Consider the following 15,899-nt stretch of genomic DNA (forward strand, 5'->3'; position numbering starts at 1 on the left):
TTAACACATTAGCTATGCATGCACATATTCAACAGTCATATATACCGTATAATAAAACAGACTCAACCATTCCCCAACCAGAGGAGGGGGTCTCTTCCATTCCTTAAAGGTGCACTATGGTACACAAGCATTGAGTTTACAGAGTATACTATTGTGCAGCAAACACTCTATTCCTGGATCCCACCACATAAGGACATTTCGGCTTGGCTGCAAAAAAAAAAAAATACTTAACAATACATTTAGAAATGCAAAATAAAGTTGAAGGATGACAGAACTAGAAAACCAGACGTTCACATTATACAACCCTGATCTACATATGGACTGAAGTATATTGCAAAATGAGAAATGAAGCCGAAGGACTGAGAATCACTGCAACTAAATCTCAAGAAATTGCCATTTTCAGACTCGGCAGATCAGATTTAGGAATAATAAAAGACAAAAAAAATTTGGCTGCAAAGAGTGGGACTTTATAGGTGTAGACTGAGCCTGCTCCATATAATAATTACACTGTACATATGTAAACAGCAATTTTCTGCAGAATGTAACCATGCGACATATCACCACTACAGAGTAGAAATACATTACACCTGGGCCATGCCAGTAAAACAGAACATCTTTATTTAAATGATTTGTATGCATCGTTAACAAGCTCATTTGGATTTTATTTGGCCATACCAGCAGCCAGATGCTCATCTCCACATGAATGGATAAGCATTTCTGTCCCTGCTCCATTACTAGACCCAGTGACAAAACAGTCCTTCATAGCAACACTGACAATAATCGCACTGGCAGCAACCACATAGTCTATCGTGGTATGAAAAGAGATCAATGATATGTTCTTTATGTCGCATACCTACATACAGGGCTCAGAACTCATAATGGTACTTCAGTTGGGAAATTCGGCTGTAAATGGCCTTCTATGTCATGGACATGTCAGAAGACCACATCGGTGAAGTCAAGGAGCTCGAACCAGCACTTTTTTTGAGTGCCTCAATATTGTGTAAGCAAGTACAACTGATTTGAATGGTCCTTCTTTATAAAGCTGTGTCAGACATTTCTGGTGATTAGAGATGAGCGAGTATACTTGCTAAGGCAAATTACTCGAGTGAGTATTGCCTTTTGCGAGTACCTGCCCACTCGTCTCAAAAGATTCGGGTGCCAGCGGGGGTAAGCGGTGAGTTGGGGGAGTGATCAAGGGGGGCGGGGGGGGGGGGAGAGATGTCCCGTCCGTTCCTCCTTACTCTCCCCAGGCGCTCCCAGACCCTCGCCGGCACCCGAATCTTTTGAGACGAGCGGGCAGGTACTCTCTAAGGGCAATACTCACTCGGGTAATTTGCCTTAGCATGTACACTCGCTCATCTCTACTGGTGATGGATCTCTAAGGCTTTGGGCTTTCCATAGTTTAGCAAAATTAGCCAAGGTTAATGTTTACAAGTCCCCCAATGTAATGTCAAAGATTACTTTTGGATAGATTCTCCCCTATATTTGGTTGCATTTTGAAGTATGTTAGGAAAGTATAATAGTATATACTATACAGCAATTTGTCAGCTGAACTGAAGACGGCATAATTCACAGTAATGACAGTGTCCCTATAGTTCTCCAGAATTAGTCACATTGTGCACCCACAGTCATATCCGCATAGTACTACCCACAGTACCGGGCAGTATCCTCATAGTGCTGTCCCTTCAGTGCCATAACAGTACAGTTAGTGCCCCCACACTAGTTTTCCCATAGCAGCTTAACAGCTTTCACAATGGGATACAATTGGGACATATTACTTGCTCAAGAATTATGGTCCAAAAACAATTTTTGGTGCAGGTCAAAATTGCAACTTTTTGAGCACTATAGATTGTAGCTATGCATGGTCCCTCAGATTTACTATAATTTACACCAGAAACTTGTGGCAATGATGGCTGAAACCTATGCAAACTTCTAACTGGTGTATGCTTTAGTCTGGTGCATGGAGATGCCCCCAGGTGCTTGCGCCTCTTAATACATTTGTCACACTTACACAGGTACAAACTTACTTAGTCCAGCGTTTGAAACGTCAGTCTAAGTAAGTATGCACTTATGTTCCTATAGTGCCCCAACAGTATCCTATTCTGCCCTTATGGTATCCCTCTCTCCCATTCATTGGGAGGCATTTGTCTTTTAGAGTTAGGACCCAATCCAATAGGGTTGGGCTGAATGTGGCAAATGGGCCCACATGTTTTGATCAAATTGTGTGCTACGAACCTTGCATTTTTATGCAGCATACACATTTTATTTGGATATTAAACGTGTATGAGTGCTTAAGCATGTGTTTATGTATTTGTTGCAGCCAGAGCTTACGGGAACCATCACATTTAATTTATTTTTTGGAAGTGCTTGTGCATAGGAGGAGGATTGACACTGTCCACTTTTGTCATACACTCCATTCACCTCCCAGGATAGCCAGCTATCCTGTTTTTCCATTTATTTGGAGGCTTTTGGCCCCCCAAAAAGGTGTCTTTTAGAGTTGGGAACTTGTCCAATAGGGTCCGCCTGAACGTGATGAATGGACCACATGTTTTGATCAAAATGCATGCTAGGAACCTTGCACTTTTATGAGGGTACTATAAACAACAGTTGCGCAATTTCATTCAGATATTAAATGTGTATGAGTGCTGAAGTGTTTGTTTCTGTTACTGCATTTGTCGCAGCCATGGCTTATGTGCACCATCACATTTATATGTTGGAAACGCCGACTTTCTTTTTTGTTATGGCAATTTCTGTCCACAGAGTGCGCTCCTGATGGTTGTCACAGTGCATGTGCCCCACAGTACAGTTTCTCTTCCATGGCTGTAAATGTACAGCTTAGTGTTGTTCACGGTTATTACTGTGTTCCTATATTGCTCCCACAGCAAGTAGTATCCTTATTGAGCTCTATAGTGACCCTACAGTGCCCACAACCATGACAAATAATAACATATAGCTTTAAAGATATAAACCTTCTACCTCCGTGCTCTTTATAAAGTACTAGTTTTAATTGGGGAGAACATTCTTTATCTGTATTTGAGATTTTGTATCTCTGATGTCATAGCAGATTCCAGGAAACAGATGGTGACGGTGCAGTGAGTGACGGGAGCTAGTTAAGAGCCCGCTGTGCTGTAATATGTCCTGATCAGCACTTCACTTCCATTTGGCTAAAGCCATAAATATTCATGCTGCAGGTTTATAATATCTCAGTGATTATACAATAAATTACACATACATATGCTGGCTCTATCACTACGCAGGGTTCAGCAGGGTCTCGGCAAGCACAGTACTCTATATAATCAGATTCTATAGACATAAGATATTGGTGAACTGTTAATGTATGAACACAAGCAATAAGAACAAATACTTACAAGGCTTTTGTGGATGAAAACACAAAAATGAATATCCATGCATATATTTACTAGTGGTCTAAGTGGAGGGATGGCGTCCAAGCAATCACTGGGTGTCAAGGGGGAGGTAGGGCACCAATACGCTGCTCTGTCTAGGCCAGGGTACGTCGATAACAATCTTGGCAGTGAACATAATCTTTGCCTGGGTAAAAGAAAGGCCGGGCTCACAACGCAGCGCAAGACCTGCGATCATTAGCGGAAAATAATTGGGAATGAACGTGGAAGATCGTGGATGCAAACTTTTTTCTGCGCGAATATAACCTATTTACAGTGCATCGCCCGCGTGGAAGAAAGCATTTTCGTTGTTAAATACATATGGGTGACGGGGCACTCGTATCCATTGACTTCCATGGGGGCCGCCGTGCGGAATCTGCAAAAAAATTACAGCATGTTGCGATTTTTATTTCGCTCGCGGAACCGCAATTCCTATCTGCTCATATAAGTGAAACTGCGAAAGTTCATGTATTTCAATGGGTGCGTATTACCGTGTATCATCCACACAGGTGCCGATCGCGGATTGCACAATTCAAATCCGTCTGTGTGAACCTGGCCAAAGCCTAACATTATGTATGATAGTGAGTTTGTCAGTAGAAATAAGCTGTTTTATCAAGGAAGCATCTCACTTAGTGGCCACTGCATAGTTGGGATGCAGCCAAAAGCCCCAAGTCGGTGCAGTTTGCCAATGAACTAACTATGAAGTGATTCTTGATGGCATGCATTTTTAGATGCTGTGGCATGAGCTAAAGAGGGTGTGCATGCAAAGCATCCCAGAAATATTGATGAAGGGAAACACATTTGCAGGGGGGGAACAGTTCAAAATTCTTTGTTAGCATTGTACAAACCTTATTTGTAGCTGCAGTACAATTCATGGGTTCACTTACTTTTTTGTCAGCACTGTGAGTGTTTAATCAATGTGCTCAGTAAAAGACATGGATTGTACAACTGCATGTTTAGACTGTTCAGCTATACAGTAACAGTGACTTAGAAAATAATCAAACCACATTTTATTAGTAATCAATGCAGAACTCCAGGTCATTCCAAAGGATTCACTTGTTCTTGCAACTGTATAGAAAGATTGCACTTCACACATCCGCCATTGTTCATTAGGGATTAGTAAGCCAAGCAAAAGTTGCATAGCCATCCAATAATAGCAACAACCTTAATACTTAGAGCCAACAAATATAGATAAGTGAGCATACAGATGGCTCACTTATGTCAGCTTGTGTGACCTAACATTTCGTAATGAAGCTGATGTTGCTCCTAGAAGTTTCCACTTTACAGTGAATTGATTTGTTGGAAAGGTGAAATCCTACGACAGTTGTAAGTTTGAAAGGATTAAGCTTTTCGGTGCGGCACAATCTACTGCTAATGTTTGCCAATGGATATGGCATGGGTGTATGCCTGCTTTGATGCACCTGCTAGCAATGGATATGGTTGAAATGATTTCCCAGCAAACATTAAATTCTCATTACCTGTCCAATTTTTTCCAAAATATTTTTAGTTCACCCTAACTGTGCAAAATATAGAGAAAAAAATCTCCTGTTGCTATCTAAAGGAATACCTGCCATTTCAGGTGACTTTTCAAAATCAGCTGCTGTGTGTACATGAGGAATAACACTATATCTGGCCATTATATGGCTTGTATCCTTCATTTTTTAGCAGTTTTTCCCCTACAGGCTCCATGTCTAATTCTTAGTCCTCCCTGAACAGGTGGGTGTAGACTAGCTGCTACGGTGTTTCTCATACACAGAACACAAAGAGATCACGCTCCTCTATCACTATGTATCATATATAGAGAAGTGCTAGCAGCATGGAGTACATTACAGAGAAGTACTGAGCAGTGTAGGTGTGATTCCAGTAGCACATGCATTATTATCTGCAGCACCATCTCTATGCATGTCTCTCTGCTTCTCTCTTTTTCAGCTCACCCCCACCCCTCTAATTCTACTTGGCTGTACTATTGATTTATACAAAATTTGCTGAAAAGTTAGTGACCATTTAAATATGGTGCTGTTATTCTAAGTGTCAGTTGCTTTATAATGCTCTCCTATTGCGAACAAACTCTTTATTCACCTTTACCACTGTAACACCACACCATCTATGGTCATTAAAGGGGTGTTCCACATGACAGGGAATAATTTGTTGATTGCGTGGGTTTGTCAGCTAGAACCCCCATCGATCCAGATATATCTTCCCTTGCTTGTCCCTAAATTTTGGCTGAGGTGGCTATGCATGTGCTCCATTAACTTCAATGGAAACTAACGGAGATAGCCAAGTTCAAGCACTCAATAATCTTCAGCGGTTCTACTGAAGTGAATGGTATGGTGTGTTCATGACTGATATTGTCAAAATATAGGGACGCACTGGAGAAGATATCTCTGGATTGGTGGGAGTCCCAGTGAACAGATCCCCACTCATCAGCAATATACTATGGATAGGGGATACATTCCTGAGATGGGAGTACCCCTTTATCCCATGAATATTCATATTGTGGCCAATATGACAAATCTGGGGGGGGGGGGTTGTCGTACCCTTGTTCCTCTGGGGAGGTGAGAGAGGAACAGGAGTAGGGACAAAACCCAACAACATGTGGTGGACGTATACTACATTGATGCTGGTTATAAAACAAACTTTAGATAAAGAACAACTTCAGAAAAATATATGTATCCCAGAAAATATTTGTTACAAGCTAAAGGAAACAAAGTTAATTGTTACATATGTACTAAGAGATGATGTAAGACTTCATATTTCATGCATTTTTCCACTACCACTTTAGTAAATTACCCCTTCATTCCATTGGACTAGGTACACAAAGACAAGTCAGCTGTGAATGGAAGGAGAATAAATCTTTCTTAATGATACTAAAAAGACTGAATGTGATTTAGCAATAAGTACTTTCCAACTGGAACTCAAATGACCTCAAGTAAAAGAGTATAAATCTCCAGTTTGCCTCTAAAATATCATGACCTTGCTTTATAGTTCAATGCAGTAAGTCAGAGTTACGGTACAAGGTATTAATCATTGAGCTGCACAACGGAACATGAAAAGGTCTGTGGGATTCGTAAGTGCTGGCTTCTATAAGAATACAAGGTAAAGTAGGCAATATGGTCATCTAAATCCTATTCCTCTGAAGCCGCTGGGAGATTATTTTTAAAGATCACCACAAAGTGCTCTTTAGAGTTGGAACGAGGTGTGATTTCTGGGGGGTGATACAAGCTTAATAGGCAGGTACCTTCCAATAAACAGACCCAGGAGACACATAGGGAATCACTACCGCTGTGTGATCAGATACCATATACATAAGAGGTTTACAAGTAAGACAATAGGGAATTCAGAATTCCCATTCACATAAAATAGGGATGATTTTTTGAGCCCCTTCTGTGTTTCACCTCTCCTAATGCTTCTGCTATAGAAAATACTTGCAATCCACGTGAGATAACAGTTTCGCAGCATCTTTTCTATAACTTTGTTGCTATGTTTGTGCAGGGCACAAGTACAGTGCTCTTTGAGGTTGTCACCAACATGTCGGGCCAAAAGGTGATTAATGTCCTCAATGACCAATATGGATATATATTATATCACCAAAATGAAAAAAAGGCACAAAATAGAGCAAATAACGGTAACAGAAATGTGGGAATGGGAACGCTATCCCTAACCAACCTAGGCGTGGCAGACCCTAATTATAAGCAGGGTGATCGCCCCAATAGGGGCAGCACTATGCCAAGAACCTAGGAGGTCTAGCATAGTCCCTAGATAGAGGATAGGGAAGGTGTTTAATGCAGATTGAAAGAACAATGTATATAGCATAGTATTTAATAGAAGTGAATAAGCTCCATATCGGTACTTAGCTGACAGAAATCCACTGCCTTACCAAACATCTCAGGCAGGACAATAACCAGCGCCCATGTAGAGGCGGGACTAGAATAAACTTCCCTTATGCACTGAGGGATTTCTGATAGATGACACCCCAGGGGCCTTCTACAGTAACAGGAAGAAGGAGCTCCTCGAACCCAGTGCCAGGGCACATGCGCTGAAGCAGTAGTCATGTGGTTTGTTCGAGACCGATATCATGCTGTACCATTCCTCTGTTATTCCTCCTGTATATTTATGAATAAACTGGGCGTTCCGATTCCCCTTGATAAAAGGGCGTGTCATTATAGTCAACAGTGATTGGGCAGCATGAGACTGTGTAGGACACACCTCCAAGTGGAAACAGCCGATTGTCAATTTATTCATAAATTTCTAGAAGGAATAGCAAAGGAACAGAAAAGATGCTCCAGAATTGTTATTTCATGGGTATAACAATTCTTTACTAAACCAGACATTTTTTTTTAGCAGGAAACAATTCTACATTTCATAATTATTTTATATATGATTCCAGTTTAAGTGCTACAATAAATTACTATTCCCATCCATTTCATTGTTGACTTGGGTTTGATGAGGATCTCAGTTTGCTACCATCATCATTCATCATTGTCCTAATTTCAGCTGATCCTTGAGCTCACAGAGCAGTTTCCAGAAAATCTCATATATATATATACATATATATATATGTATCCACTGTGTCAAATCTGAGCAGGGCCAAAGGGGTCTTATCACTATGGAGTTTACTAGGAAATTCTTGTATAAGGACAACAGTGACAAATGGATCTTCTCTGATCCTACTTTATTTTTCATAGAACATTAAGTACATCATAGATCTTCACTAAAACCATAATTTCATCAGTATCGTACTTTTTACTAAAATCAGAAAAAAAGTTTAAAGTTTGGTCAAATGTCTTATACATACGCCCCATTACAACATGGGTATGTACGATATTGATGATATAGACAGTAATCTAGTTACATTCAATGATCTATTCATTAGGATTGGACGGCAGATAAATCAAGATGGCTAAGACCAGCTTAGAAGTTGGACTATGTGACAAAACCATTGCTGTCTACGGGATACAAAATGCCTAAATACACTGGCACTATGTAAATAAAACATCCTACTCATTCCCTTTTTAGTTAAATGAACAATCACACAATTGTAGAGCAATTTCAGGAGGATTCTAGCACACAATGCAGCCGTGAACAGCAGCGAAGAACAAAAAAATGACATCTCTCTTTTGTTAGGTTTATGCAAACTAGTGGGTTGACAGAGAAAATGATACAACACAATCACAAAAGTGTTCGCTTCTTCCCTGCAGCTGTATCCCCCAACACTGGCAGACAATGGACCAGGTACATACATATCATTACAGACCTGGCAGAGCAGACAGACCAGGTACAGAAAGGTAATGAAGTGACATTAAAGTATTGATCATAATAACCCCATTACTGCCGTCACATACATATTATATTAAATTCATGGAAGATTCTGAATACAATCCATATGGCATGATGTTGGTGACCGGAAAGCTACCAAAAATTGGCCATTATGTTGCGCTTATTGCCAAATGACAAAACATTGATCAAAATCATCATGAACTGGTATAAATGGGTGAAGAACCTCATTTTTTCTATACACGTGTAGCCTATGACACTATTGGGCACTTCAATGGACAATGCAGTCAATATGTTGATACCAGTCTGTTAGCCGCTAGACTTTGCTATACTTTAATGTGTATGTCTAGCTTTACAGACAAAAAGGAAGTCACAAGTTAGATTTCAGACATTGGTTGTAGCGATCACCTGTGCGAATAGTCACATGGAGGTGTAAAACCACCTCCTGGAACCTAAAACCACTTCTGTGGCCAGCTTAGATACGGTATATCAGCATTACGCCAGTCATCCTACGGACGGTACAGCACGTCATGGAGCATAAGTTCATATATTGGGTATATTAGTGCAATAATACATCACATTACGTCCAGGATTTAAAGCCATGATACCAGACATTAGGAAACTGAATGCAAGTTCACAGATCTCCTTATAGCAATAGGTTCAAAGGAAAGTGCATGTATGGGATTGACTCACCATCTGTAAAGTGCAGATGAAAATCAGCGTACAACGTCCTGTGCAGCAGCCCATGGCGGGTCTACCAGTCACACTATAGTGTCCTGCGGAGACGGATTCAGGAGCAGAGTAGCTGGACAGCTCCTTAAGGCGTAGCTGCACTTTCTTGAGATTCAGCACCTGCAGTCCTATAGATCCCTGTATAGTAGTAGCTCCAATGCTTCATACAGCAGCAGCATTACATGTGCAAAGCTGGAATCCTGCTCCGTAATCCCAAAACCTGAGCAGTGATCCCATACAGCGAGCAAAAATCCCAAACACAGACCAAGGAAAGCGCAGATCTCCAGAACCCAGACCTCTCCTTCCTTTCTTCTCTTTTACGTGTGACTTTTGATTGCTATGGGCCGGATGAAGGCTCTCCGCAGCCATCTAGTGGGCAGAAAAGGCACTGCCTCAACAGGTTTACGGCACCTGTATTATAGGGATGGATTTAGCAATGCATATAGTTTTATTTCATTCATACAGTATGTACATATGACGTCTAAGCAGCCATTATTATAAAGGTATCAGGCTGTATTCACACAGGCATTTGTTGACAGTGAAAAACTGTTTTCCATGCGATTTTCATGCTACTTTCACGCACATTTTTCACGGACTTTCTAGGTTCAAATCTGTACAACATCTGCATTGAGTTTGTATATTCTCCCTGTGTTTGTGTAGGCATCCTGGCACAAGCCAAAAGCATGATAATAGGTGAATTTAAATGTTGGGAGCTCCTATGAGGATAGACTCTGTGATATAAAGGGCTGTGACATATGTATGCGCTATATAAATAAAGGTGATTATTATTTTAATATGAAACTGATAGCAAAACAGATTTACAATAGAAGCAAATGGAAACTAGAGTTTGCATTATTTTAACAGATCTAGTGGACAGATCTGTCAAAAACAAATTATTTCACTATATCAGTTTGGTTCTGTTTTGTTCCATTTATATCCGTTTTCAATGGATACATTTTGTCTTCTTTTGTTTATCTTCCCTTCTGTGCATGCTCATTTAAAAGCAGATCCATTAAATGGACAACATAAACAGACCCAAATCGAAACCTTTTTCTTCTGTTCCATTAGGCAAAAAATAAAAGGGTTCTCTCTGTTTCCGTTTAGTTTTTTCTTAGGTCTGGTCCACAAAAGTATATTGTAACACGTCCGTAATGCAAATCTGTTTTAGGGTGGTTTCCCATCTACATTTGGGGTTCTGCTTTCCTGCTCTGTTCGGGAAACAGGAATGGGGAATCCCCACAGGTTGAACAGCTCTGTCTCTGGACGTAACCAAACAGCTCCAGACGGATCCCATTGGCTACAACGGGGTCCGAACGCTTATCGCCCAGCTGCCCAGTTTTTGGACGACAGAAAAAATCCTGCAAGCAGTGTGTTTTCTTCCAGGATTTTGAGCCGAATCTGTGGTGGAAACTCTAATTGAAGGTACCAACACAGATGTGAAACCGGCCTTACATGTTACAGATGACATTACAACTATATGTCATCAGTACTTGCCTTTGTATTTATTGCCATTGTTTTTACTGAGCAAATACTGATCTGTACTGTTGCTTCAACCTGTGTACTTTTAACTGCAGGCTATGGTCTCATTAAAATCTATGGAAGCTGCACTTGTAGTTACAAGCGCCAGCCACTACATAGGGTTCGGAGTAGTAGCTTCCGCTCTGTATTCCTGTGTGTAGTGGTGCTGACAGCGGATGCCCAATCAAGAAGGCTCTTGAATAGAGTTGAGCAAACGTATTCGGCCAAGCTTGATGCTCGTTTGAGTATTAGCATACTCGATGGTGCCCGCTACTCGAAAGAGCATCACACCGTGTTCGGCCCTGCCCCAGTTTTTTGCCCCTCCCCGCTGTGACGTGCCAGTTTTGGCCCCTCCCCGCCGCGACGCAGAGCGCGTCAATGGCAATTTTTTTGGCTGGCTAGCAGGCAGACGGGGAGAAAGAGAGAGAGGGAGAGAGAGAGAGAAACACATGAACCAAAATTTTTAAAAAAGGCACAGCACCCGGCGGCCCACATACAAAAATGCTCGAGTGTCCCATTGTAGTCAACGGGGTTCGTTACTCGAGTAGAGCTCTCGAATTTTACGAAAAGCTCGACTCGAATAACGAGGACCTGAGCATTTGGGTGCTTGCTCATCTCTACTCTTGAACAGCAGACTCCAGCCAATCAACTATTGATGACCAATCCTAAGAAAAGGTAATCAATAGTATTTTCCTGGAAAACCCCTTTAATGTGACCCCACAGGAAGAAATTCAGAGGGCTCAAGTTTGAGGAACGTAGCAGCCAAGGAACAGGTCGTGTGTCCACAGAAATAGCGGTCCAGCAGCAAGAGAGATCTTTCCTTTTTATTTCACTGATTGCATTAATTCATTTGTGGCACTTTTCCTATTTGCTACTAACGAATAAATTCATTGTGACACTAATTTGTGTTAAATTGATTCCCTTTGGTTTTTTTGGCGCTGGAACAAGCTGCTCCTCACACATTCCCTTGTCCAATGCTGGAAAGATGTCTTTTGCCCCGTATAAGTATTTCTGTATAAGCAGTGGGAAGTAAGTCCATAAATAAATACATTTAAAGGGGTTGTTTGAGATTTTTTTTTTAATTGCCATTTAGTAGAAAAGGCTGTTTTCAGATCTGGATCCTCCTGTGCAGATCCGGTGACAAAATAGTGCAGCACGTGATACTGTGTTGTCCGGGACAATGGAAGCAGCCTGACAGACACCATTATAGTCAAATTGGTCTGCTGAGCATTTCTTTCCATGATGTGATGGATCCGCCACCAGCTGACATTCTGTTATCCCATTCCTATGACAGAATAGGAAAGCACAGTGCCCCAACACATATGTGAATGACATGTAACTGTATAAAGAATAACCATTACTCACATTTTAAATGTCCCATCGCTTCGGTCCCAGAAGCTCATGCAACAATGGCATTACATTCATTGTTCACATAACTGCTGCAACCAATCACTGGCCTAAGTGATCACATGTCATTCTGGCACACATGACTGCTGAGGTCAACGATTGGTTGCGAACGTCACATGACTGTTTTAGGAGTTTCGAGGATCGGAGACCGGCCCATGAGATTGAAAAGGTGAGTAATGATTTTTTTTCATTATTTTATACAGTTATCTGCTCTCTGCCAAATTTTTCTGAACAATCCTGGAAACCCCTTTAATAGAGAATGAACATCATTCATAATTTGGCTCATTTGCATACAACAAAAAAGAGACACAAACAGAGGAATTATTAATATCTAGAACGAGTTCCAAATATTCTGCATCATTTTCCTGCCAGATACAGACAAACCCGACAGCTATTACCTATTAATTCAGTACAGCAGTTATTAGCAGAACACCGATGGCATACATAAGCAACGGGCTAAACTGAACCTACCGGCCTCCTCTCCCCAGTGCAAGATGCAAACAAAATGTCTTTAATGGGATGCAACAAATTTGGTAGCACTGGCCGTAAAAATGCAAAAACCAACAGACGAGCCCTCTCAGGATTGCTAACATTGTTTCTTGCTTTTTTTCTTTACTGGGGTTTTCTGGGCAATTAACATGAAGGCAAAATGAATCATTAAAAAATGATGATCTTATCCAAACACTGTAGGTGACATTATTTGAGCATTGCATGAGTTTTATTTTGTTTATGCACTGTGTGGATTATTGTATGGATGCTGCTTCACAGTATTGGGCACCGTATGTCAGTACTAGTCAGTGACTATCTGAGAGTTTTATCTAATCATTGCACAGTGGCATTATTTAGGCACTGCATGATTGTATTATTAGGACACTGTACGATGATATTGTGATACTATATGGTGGCATCATTCAGACACTTTATGATAAAAACAGTAGTATTACTTGGGTCTAGTAGGGTGGTATTATATGGTATCATATGACTTTGAGCTAGGTATTCTGTTTTCTTCTGATATATATATATATATATATATATATATATATATATATATACACACATTAACGAGGTTTTACAAGACCTTTATTATAAATGACCTATTCTCAGGATATATCAATAGTTGATCAGCGGGGGTCCACCACTGATTGAATCCAATGGGAGCTGTGTCTGCAATACCAAACCAGATCACTGCAATATAGACAGCACTATTTGCTTGTAGCTCTGTCGAAACTAAAGCAGGCTTGGCCATCAACTGATTGGTGGGGATACTGAGCAGGCGACCTCCGACGATCAACTACTGCTGACCTATCCTGAGGCCATCAATAGTAAAAGTCCCAGACAACCCCTTTAAAGGCAGTTCTTTGGCAAAAATGTAAACAATTATACCATATAATATCCTCCAATTGTAGCAAAAATCAGTACAACAGGGTTGCAATTATGGATTGTTATTACTTTTGTGTTGTTTGAACTACTAAGAACTATCATGCCAACCCACCACCTGCGCTAGCGATCCTCACACCTCCTCCGACCCCTCTTCCCTGCTGTTATTACCCACCTCACTACAATCTTCAACCTCTCCCTGTCCTCTAGGTTATTTCCCTCCTCTTTCAAATATTCCATCATATCCTCTCTTCTAAAGAAACTGACCCTCAACCCAACTGATGCCGCCAATTACTGACCTATCTCTAACCTCCCCTTCATCTCCAAACTACTTGAACACCTTATGTACTTCCGCCTAACTCACTTTCTCTCTGGTAACTCACTCCTCGACCCCCTCTAGTCTAGTTTCCGCTCCCTCCACTCAACTGAAACCGCCCTCACAAAAGCGTCAAATGACCTGATAACGGCCAAGTAAAGAGGTGACTACTCCCTACTAATCCTCCTTGACCTCTCTGCTGCATTTGATACTGTCAACCATGACCTCCTCCTCAGGATACTTCACTCTATCAGCCTAAAGGTTACTGCTCTCTCATGGTTCTCCTCTTATCTCTCTGACCGCTCTTTCAGTGTCTCTTTCACTGGCTCTTCCTTCTCTCCACTTCCTCTTGCTGTTGGGGTACCCCAGGGCTCGGTCCTTGGCCCCCTTCTCTTCTCTATCTATACAGCCCCAATCGGGCTAACCATTCGCAGATTTAGCCTCCAATATTACCTCTAAGCCAACGACCCAGCTATATACCTCCTCCCGTGACCTCGTTTGCACCTTTCCTCCAAAACATCTCCAACTCTCTGTTCACTGTCTTTAACACCATATCCACCCTCTGTCTCAAACTTAACCTCTCAAACACTAACCTTCTCATTTTCCCACCCTCTACCAGCCAACCTCCCCCCAACATCTCCATATTAGTATCTGGCACTACCATAACCCCCAGGCAGAACACACGCTGGCTAGGGGTCCAACTTGACTCGGACCTCTCCTTCACTGCCCATATCCAATCGCTGGTCGAACATGTCACCTGCACCTCAGGAACATTGCAAAAATCAAGCTGTTACAGACTATGGATGCACTAAAGACACTCATTGTTGTCCTCATCCATTCCCAATTCGATTACTGTAACTCACTGCTTCTCCACAACAGACTCCCCAATCCATATTAAACACAGCAGCTAGACTCATCTTCCTGTCCAGCAGCTTCTCAGACGCCTCTTCACTATGCCAGTCGCTGCACTGGCTGCCCATGAATTATAGAACTCAATTTAAACTCATCACCCTCACTCACAGAGCTCTCCATGGCGCCACGCCACCATACATCACCTCCCTCCTGTCTATACATCACCCATCCCGCACGCTCCGCTCTGCCAACACAGTCCGACTAGATGCCCCCCTAGTATGAACCTCACATGCTCGCCTCCAGGATTCCACCAGAGCAGCACTGGTGCTCTGGAACACTCTACCTCAAAACACCCGAACAATCCCTGATGCCTGGAATTTCACATGTGCCCTAAAGACTCACCTCTTCAAAGGAGCATACCAACTCCCCTGATCTAGTCCCTGTCCTCAAATTACGCCCATGATTTACATTTCCTGCTTCCAAACCTCCCCGATTGAGCTCCCCTGTGCATTGAATGCACTTCGGAATAAGTTGGCGCAGTACAAAAAAAGTTATTATTATCATACATTTTGAAACATGTTTAATTCATTTTTAGACATTTGCAATTTGTCATCTATGCCTTGGGCACCTAAACACCTGTAAACAGGAGCATGTAGCTTGCAGCCATATTCATACTATTTCCCTACATGTATATCACCAGGTAGGCAGACATTGCCTAGTACATCTATTAGCAGAGCACAGGCTTTGGCACCATAACATGTAATCTAACAATTGAACCCAATCTATGCACTATTAAAAGCTTCCTGTGTCCACTGATAAACTTCCAGAACAAGAACACCTTATATGTTAGCAAAATAGAAGTAGGAATGTTCACAGAAGTGTTCATAAGTATCTATAATTAACAGCGTTTTGCCTTTTATGTGCTTTTTTTACTGCTTTTTCAAAGTGGTGTAAACTGGCGTAAATTATAGTGCAAAGCTTTGGCAGTTCATAGCTGATGTAAATTTTTGGGCCATGGTCAG

At 41.5% G+C, this 15,899-nt stretch overlaps 1 protein-coding gene across 1 annotated transcript in view; it reads right to left on the minus strand.

Annotated features, from left to right (window-relative positions):
• NKAIN3 (sodium/potassium transporting ATPase interacting 3) overlaps nt 1-9,707 on the minus strand; it is a 550,404-nt gene extending 540,697 nt beyond the window's left edge. The window contains exon 1 of the mRNA XM_066579000.1: nt 9,369-9,707. Coding sequence (XP_066435097.1) covers nt 9,369-9,422 — 54 coding nt within the window. The 5' untranslated portion in view covers nt 9,423-9,707. The remainder of the gene's footprint in view (nt 1-9,368) is intronic.
• Between the last annotated feature and the right edge of the window lie 6,192 nt (nt 9,708-15,899).

This window comes from Eleutherodactylus coqui, chromosome 9 (genome assembly GCF_035609145.1).
Source record: "Eleutherodactylus coqui strain aEleCoq1 chromosome 9, aEleCoq1.hap1, whole genome shotgun sequence".
NCBI classification, from domain to species: Eukaryota; Metazoa; Chordata; class Amphibia; order Anura; family Eleutherodactylidae; genus Eleutherodactylus; species Eleutherodactylus coqui.